General features: G+C 46.7%; 1 protein-coding gene across 4 annotated transcripts in view; it reads left to right on the top strand.

The window, feature by feature from the left end:
- The first annotated feature begins 2,424 nt into the window (after positions 1-2,424).
- LOC126984014 (UDP-glycosyltransferase UGT5-like) overlaps positions 2,425-8,483 on the top strand; it is a 13,759-nt gene continuing 7,700 nt past the window's right edge. For 2 of the 4 annotated variants that reach the window (XM_050837348.1, XM_050837347.1), the window contains exons 1-2: positions 2,441-2,531; positions 4,070-4,235. Coding sequence is in view for 2 of the 4 variants with exons in the window: in XM_050837346.1 (XP_050693303.1) it covers positions 2,511-2,531 (21 nt within the window). In the remaining 2 variants the exon portion in view is untranslated. Of the gene's footprint in view, positions 2,532-4,069; positions 4,236-8,483 lie in introns of all 4 variants that reach the window. The other 2 variants (XM_050837346.1, XM_050837349.1) reach the window with 2 other exon arrangements.

The following is an 8,483-nucleotide window of genomic DNA, read 5'->3' on the forward strand; positions in this document are numbered from 1 at the left end:
AGAGGGGAAGGGTTGGTAATGGGACTGGTGGATAGGGAAAGGGTTGGTAATGGGACTGGTGGATAGGGGAAGGGTTGGTAATGGGACTGGTGGATAGGGGAAGGGTTGGTAATGGGAATGGTGGTGAGGGGAAGGGTTGGTAATAGGACTGGTGGATAGGGGAAGGGTTTGTAATAGGACTGGTGGATAGGGGAAGGGTTGGTAATGGGACTGGTGGATAGGGGAAGGATTGGTAATGGGACTGGTGGATAGGGGAAGGGTTGGTAATGGGACCGGTGGATAGGGGAAGGGTTGGTAATGGGACTGGTTGATAGTGAAAGGATTGGTAATGGGACTGGTGGAGAGGGGAAGGATTGGTAATGGGACTGGTGGATAGGGGAAGGGTTTGTAATGGGACTGGTGGATAGGGGAAGGGTTGGTAATGGGACTGGTGGATAGGGAACGGGTTGGTAATGGGACAGGTGGAGAGGGGAAGGGTTGGTAATGGGATTGGTGGATAGGGGAAGGGTTGGTAATAAGACAGGTGGATAAGAGAAGGGTTGGTAATGGGACTTGTGGATAGGGGAAGGGTTGGTAATGGGACTGGTGGATAGGGGAAGGATTTGTAATGGGACTGGTGGAGAGGGGATGAGTTGGCAATGGGACGGGTGGATAGGGGAAGGGTTGGTAATGGGACCGGTGGATAGGGGAAGTGTTGGTAATGGGACTGGTGGATAGGGGAAGGATTGGTAATGGGACAGGTGGAGAGGGGAAGGGTTGGTAATGGGACTGGTGGATAGGGAAAGGGTTGGTAATGGGACTGGTGGATAGGGGAAGGGTTGGTAATGGGACTGGTGGATAGGGGAAGGGTTGGTAATGGGAATGGTGGTGAGGGGAAGGGTTGGTAATGGGACTGGTGGATAGGGGAAGGGTTTGTAATAGGACTGGTGGATAGGGGAAGGGTTGGTAATGGGACTGGTGGATAGGGGAAGGATTGGTAATGGGACTGGTGGATAGGGGAAATGTTGGTAATGGGACCGGTGGATAGGGGAAGGGTTGGTAATGGGACTGGATGATTGTGAAAGGATTGGTAATGGGACTGGTGGAGAGGGGAAGGATTGGTAATGGGACTGGTGGATAGGGGAAGGGTTTGTAATGGGACTGGTGGATAGGGGAAGGGTTGGTAATGGGACTGGTGGATAGGGAACGGGTTGGTAATGGGACAGGTGGAGAGGGGAAGGGTTGGTAATGGGATTGGTGGATAGGGGAAGGGTTGGTAATAGGACTGGTGGATAAGAGAAGGGTTGGTAATGGGACTTGTGGATAGGGGAAGGGTTGGTAATGGGACTGGTGGATAGGGGAAGGATTTGAAATGGGACTGGTGGAGAGGGGATGGATTGGCAATGGGACTGGTGGATAGAGGAAGGGTTGGTAATGGGACCGGTGGATAGGGGAAGTGTTGGTAATGGGACTGGTGTAGAGGGGAAGGGTTGGTAATGGGACTGGTTGATAGTGAAAGGATTGGTAATGGGACTGGTGGATAGGGGAAGGATTGGTAATGGGACTGGTGGATAGGGGAAGGGTTTGTAATGGGACTGGTGGATAGGGGAAGGGTTGGTAATGGGAATGGTGGATAGGGGAAGGGTTTGTAATGGGACTGGTGGATAGGGGAAGGGTTGGTAATGGGACTGGTGGATAGGGGAAGGGTTGGTAATGGGACTGGTGGATAGGGAAAGGGTTGGTGATGGGACTGGTGGATAGTGAAAGGATTGGTAATGGGACAGGTGGAGAGGGGAAGGGTTGGTAATGGGACTGGTGGATAGGGAAAGGGTTTGTAATGGGACTGGTGGATAGGGGAAGGATTGGTAATGGGACTGGTGGATAGGGGAAGGGTTGGTAATGGGAGTGGTGGATAGGGTGTCGGGAACCAGAAAACGAACAAACAAGAGGAATAGCCATAACAGTACAGAGTAAACATCTCATAGGACAAACACTAACAAAGAGGGAAACAACGAGGTTAAAGGAAAACAGATACCCAGAGAGGAATGAGAGATATACAACTGTGTAAACATCTAACAGGACAAACACTAACAAGAAGGGTGACATATATAACAGTGTAAACATCTCAAGTACAAAAGAGGGGAAACAACGAGGGTAAAGGAAAACAGATACCCAGACTCAGATACATAAAACAGATGCCCAGTGGGCGTGGTCAGAAAGTGTGAACAACCATTGAAAAAGACTCTGACCCGTGACGTCAGTCGTGGCGACATGTTATGAGCCAATAATTTAACTGAGGGAGTGTCTTAAGACTGACTCACGAATAGCAGGAGAAGTAAAACAATACAACATAATGAGCGAGCAGATGGGTGTGACAGGAAGTATTGGCCATTGGTTTTGTAGAAAATTAAGGGCGTGTTAAGGATGTAAGTCCGCCTAAAGCAAAGAATAATGTGGCCTAGAAATCAGTGGTATAGGTAGACCGAGCTTGGTTCTCGCCTCAAGCAGACCTGCTACTCACTCAGCCGAGAATGGCTGTTGTGATCTTAATCGTGAGTAGAAATTCGAGAATCTAAGGGAATCCGACTGTATTGTCCTGGAGATTATAATGTAGGAGATGTGAAGTAGGATTGTGAGTGGGACAGGATTGTGATTATTTGTTTGCGATGTAAAGCAAAAGTAAAACCACTGGGTGTGATATTTGGTGCTTCCGTGACTTGTAGTAGATTATACTATAGGAATGTGTAGTAGGATTTTGTGAAGAGAGTACATAATGATTGTGATGTAAGCAGAGAGATACAAACCACTGCTTGTGGAACGACGAGTGTTATTATTATTGGCAACAACTGAGCACATATTGTAGTATTATGTTTAAGACATGTCGTTTGTCATATGTTGCATCCATTGCTGAATATGCCAGTGTTATGATCGTCTGAGCATAGAATATTGCGTAAGGCAATTACTTTCATTTAATTTTAAATAAATGTATATTTTCTTTTTCCCTTGTTATCCCCGAACACCAGTCTCCAATAACAACTTAAGCCGGATCACGCTACCAGGGATACGAGACAGTGAGATCATTTATGGAGTAATTAATGAGTGATAAAAGAGTTGATTTAATACAAGAAAAGAAGGGTCTAAAAAGGGGAAGGGTTGGTAATGGGAGTGGTGGATAGGGGAAGGATTGGTAATGGGACTGGTGGAGAGGGGAAGGGTTGGTAATGGGGCTGGTGGAGAGGGGAAGGATTGGTAATGGGACTGGTGGATAGGGGAAGGGTTGGTAATGGGACTGGTGAAGAGGGGAAGGGTTGGTAATGGGCTGGTGGAGAGGGGAAGGATTGGTAATGGGACTGGTGGATAGGGGGAGGGTTGGTAATGGGAGTGGTGGAGAGGGGAAGGGTTTTTAATGGGACTGGTGGATAGGGGAAGGATTGGTAATGGGACTGGTGGACAGGGGAAGGGTTGGTAATGGGACTGGTGGATAGGGGAAGGGTTGGTAATGGGACTGGTGGAAAGGGGAAGGATTGGTAATGAGACTGGTGGATAGGGGAAGGGTTGGTAATGAGACTGGTGGATAGGGGAAGGATTGGTAATGGGACTGATGGATAGGGGAAGGATTGGTAATGGGACTGGTGGATAGGGGAAGGATTGGTAATGAGACTGGTGGATAGGAGAAGGACTGGTAATGGGACTGGTGGATAGGGGAAGGGTTGGTAATGGGACTGGTGGATAGGGGAAGGGTTGGTAATGGGACTGGTGGATAGGGGAAGGATTGGTAATGAGACCGGTGGATAGGGGAAGGATTGGTAATGGGACTGGTGGATAGGGGAAGGATTGGTAATGGGACTGGTGGATAGGGGAAGGATTGGTAATGGGACTGGTGGATAGGGGAAGGATTGGTAATGGGACTGGTGGATAGGGGAAGGATTGGTAATGGGACTGGTGGTTTAGAACAAGGATCATCTGGTAAGTCATAATAACAATATCATGTTAAGCATAAACACAATATAAATAAATAAGACTAAATACACTGAGTAAACATACCTGACGCCTTTCTACTGACACTTGGCATAACTACATCCCATCACAGTGATGCAGCTGAAAGGGAGACGTAAATATCCTTGAAGCAGTCGTCCAGTATATATAGGGAGGGAGCAATCTTTGGAGGAGGAAGGAGGAAGTCCAGTCAGTCCGGTTCCGTCTTACTCCTTCGCACCCCTTCTTACTCAACTATTCACAACTATCAACCACGAAAGGTAGGGGGATAGGGGTACTCAGATGGGTTACCTTATCTATACAACTTGAATGTTGTCTTGAGTGTTTAATAGTTGGTTTTGGGTTTTTTTTTTTTTTCAAGAAAAAGGAGAGTCAAGGGCGTGAAAAAAAAAACTCAAAGCCAACTTGGAGTACATCAGTACTGTCGTTATGGAACTTTCATTGAAGGAGTATCCGGGAAGATGCAAGGCAAGTCGCTTCGTGTAGTTGTGTTGAGTCAACCGCTGCCGAGCTGCCTCCCACTCTTGTCTTGAAAGTCGGAAGAGGCCAGTCATGCACTCCTTGATAACAGAATAATTTTTTTTTCTTTTACAACAAAGGAGGCAGCTCAAGGGCACACAAAAAAGAAGACAATAATAAAAAAAAAAAAAGCCCGCTACTCGCTGCTCCTAAAAAAGAAACAAAAGAGGTGGCCGAAAGCAAGGTCAAATACGAAAGGAGAGATGTCCTGATACCCTCCTCTTGAAAGAGTTCAAACATGGAAACATGGAAACATGGAAATGCAGGCAACAGAAAGCCTATTGGCTCATTACGAGGTCGCCCGCTTGGGTGATTTAATCTGCTCGACCGTCACTTGGGGCTTGGTGAGCAGATGAAAGCACCTCGATATTGAGGAGCAGATGGAAGCCCCTCGTTATTCAGTTTACTTCCGACGCAGCGAAATGACGGTCGATTCTATATTTGAAGGAGTTGATGGTATTCGCATTCACTACTTCTGAGGGAAGATTGTTCCAGTGGCGGATGACTCGGTTTGAAAAGAAACTCCTTCCAATGTCTGTGTTACATCGACTCGACTGAATGGGTAAACCGTTATTTCTAGTTCTTGAGTTGGTTTGCAGTTCAAAGAATTTGGAGTAATCGACGTTATTGAACTTTTTTAGATACTTGAAGACTTGAATCATATCCCCTCGTAGGCGTCTTTTCTCCAGTGTAAAGAGATTGAGTCGCTTGAGTCGTTCCTCGTACGGTTGAGCCCTGAAGGTTGGAATCATCTTTGTGGCGCGTCGTTGAATCCTTTCCAGTAGAGCAATGTCCTTTCTGTAATTGGGAGACCAGAACTGCACTGCATACTCGAGGTGCGGTCTTACCATGGAATTATACAAGGATAGCATCACGTCTGGTGTTTTACACTCGAAGTTCCTCGCTATGAACCCGAGCATAATGTTGGCCTTGTTGTATGCTTTTTTACAGTGATTCGCGTGTTTCAGGTCACTGCTGATAGTGACTCCAAGATCCTTTTCCTCCTGCATCGCTTGCAGAGGTCTCCCATTCATGATGTATGTATGGTTACTATTTTGGGACCCAATGTGCATGACTTTGCATTTGTCAACATTAAAAGACATTTGCCATTTTTCCGACCATTCGATAATGTGATTGAGGTCTTTCTGAATGATTTCGCAGTCGGTCTTTGTGAGGGCATCTCCACCCACCTTAGTGTCATCTGCAAATTTCGATATTGTGGATTTCAGTCCTGATTCTAGGTCATTGATATATATGATAAAGAGGATGGGTCCCAGCACTGACCCTTGAGGCACTCCACTAGTGACTGGAAGCCAATCGGAAGGCTGTCCGTTGAGTAGTACTCGTTGTTTTCGGTCGGTGAGCCAATCTCTTATCCACGCGATCAGATTGGCTCCGATGCCCGCCGAGTGCAGTTTCTTAAGGAGTCGCTCGTGCGGTACCTTGTCGAAGGCTTTCTGAAAGTCCAGGTATATAACATCACTGGGAATGTGGGCATCCCAGTTCTTATATATACCTTGGAAGAAGTCTAATAAATTCGTTAGGCAGGAGCGCTTGTTTCTGAAGCCATGCTGGGTGTCGGAGATTATATTATTGTTTTCTAGAAACTTAACGAGTTTATCTCTAATAATCTTTTCGAGTATTTTTCCTGCCACTGATGTCAAACTTATGGGCCTGTAGTTTAATGCAACGCTTTTGTCTCCTTTTTTGAAAATCGGTGTTACGTTCGCCATCTTCCAGTCTTCCGGGACCTTGTTTAGTTGGACTGACCGGTTGAATATGTTAGTGAGTGGTTGAAGTATTTGTTGTTTAAGCTCTTTTAATAACCGCGGGGACAAACTGTCGGGTCCCGTTGACTTGTTCGTGTCGAGCTTGTCCAAGCACTTTTTTACTTCTTGGTCGCATATTGTGTCAATTTCCAGCGGCGTGATCTCACTCGGCGGGTCAGGACCCTCGGGAATGGTTTCGATGTCCTCGACTGTGAATACGGATGCGAAATTACTATTGAGGATTCTGGCCATCTGTTTACTGTCCTGAGTTACAGATCCAGTCTCGTCTGTCAGGGGACCAATATTGGATTTTAATTTCTTTTTCGATCTTATGTACGTGAAGAATTTCTTGGAGTTAGTTTTGATTTCGCGCGCTATTTGCTTTTCATAGTTGCGTTTGCTACTCCGAATAAGGCTGCGACAAGCTCTGAGGCTGTTGTGGTACTGTGTGCTGGCTTCGGCCGTAGCATTCTCTTTCATCAAATTATAATTCCTTTTTTTTAGGTTTACTGCCCTTTTTATATCTCTGGTCATCCACGGTGGATCTACGGCCCCATTTACTCGCCTGGATTTCGTAGGCACTGTAGCCTTCTCTACTTGCAACAGCTTATCTTTGAAGACGTTCCACGCGTTGTCGATTGTATTGTCGGTGATGCCAAGTTGGTCCCAGGTCGTAGGGGGAAGCAGCGCACGGGCTAAGTTGAAATTTCCTTTTTTGTAATCTGGTATCACTGACGGATTATCTACGAGTTTGTGACATATATTGATATTAAAACGGATTAAGTGGTGATCGCACCCATTAAGTTTCTCACCAACTGTACAGTCGCGAATGAGGTCGGGGTCGCTTACTAATACCAGATCCAGCAGATTGTTTTCTCTTGTTGGTTGAGTTACAACTTGAGTGAGGAACGAATCCTCCACCATTTCTATAAGCCTGTTACCCTCTTGATCTCCAGTCATCAGTCCCCAGTCAATGTTAGGGCAGTTAAAGTCCCCAATTATAATTGCTTCCTTGCTTTGTGTTACAGAGTGAATCTCTTCGTATAGGGCAGTGTCATCGGCTGCCTGTTGTTTCGGAGGCCTGTATACGGTTGCAAGTGTTAGTTTCTTGTTATTTGCGGTTATTTCCACGTAGACAGAATCGTATTTCTCTGCGTCCAGTTTGTCTATTTTATGGCAGGGAGTGTACTTTTACGTAGCAGACTCCTCCTCCTTTCTTGTGCTTTCGACTTTTGTGGAAGCTTTCGTACCCAGGGAATGACAGTTCGGATTCTAGATGAGTAGAGTTGGCCCAAGTCTCTGTGATGGCTACCACATCTGGTTTCTCTGTTGCAATATACGCCCTAATTTCGTCCTTTTTGGGTATTAAACTACGTGCATTTGTGTACATGATAGAAATGTGGCCGTGACGAGTTGTACCAATTCGCTTGTCGGAGGCGTCGTTAGTTACACAGTTTCTTGTGAGTCGCACTGACGCTACGGGTTGGTTGATCAAGGGCTGCCTTTGCCCCGTCCTCGCCCGCCGTTTTTTGAAAGGCTTTTCGACAAGCTTTTCACTGCCTCGTCCAGAAGCCTCCCGAGACGCGCCGATCCAACCTCATTCAAGTGTAGTCCATCGTTCCAAAACAAGTCTGGGCGCTCAAAGAAGTGATGCCAGGCATTTGTAAACGCCACGCCTTCGTCGTCACAAATTTCCTTCAAATTAGTATTGATGTTGCTCGCTTTGCTGTTGAAGCCGGCGTAAGCGCTGATTCTGGGTAGAATTCCAGAAACAATGACGTGAGGGGACTTGGTCTTGTAACGCCGAATGACCTGACGGTATTTTGATAGTAGGGCCTGAGTTTGAGTAGACTGAACGTCATTTGTCCCCGCGTGAATCAAATAAACTGTGTCTTCCTTCGCGAGTTCCGTGACAGCATCGACAGCTGAAGTAATGTCGTCCAGTTTGGCTCCCGGAATACAATAATGCCTCCGCGTCTCTGTATTCCTGCCGCAGAATTCCGTTAATTGATCTCTAACCAGCCCCTACAAGTCTAACAGATGTTTTCAGGTTGTCTGTGCCCCGAAACTGTGTCTGATCTACGCAGACCACAGCAGGAAGAATGGTCTTGTGGCGTCTAATGGATGAGTAGAGAGGAGTGGGAGTGTGGTGGCGACTGGACGTGGAGGCGTTAGGAGGGCTGGTAGAGGAGAGGGACAAGGGGGAGCCAAGGGAAGATG

Source organism: Eriocheir sinensis, chromosome 55 (assembly GCF_024679095.1).
Source record: "Eriocheir sinensis breed Jianghai 21 chromosome 55, ASM2467909v1, whole genome shotgun sequence".
Classification (NCBI taxonomy): Eukaryota; Metazoa; Arthropoda; class Malacostraca; order Decapoda; family Varunidae; genus Eriocheir; species Eriocheir sinensis.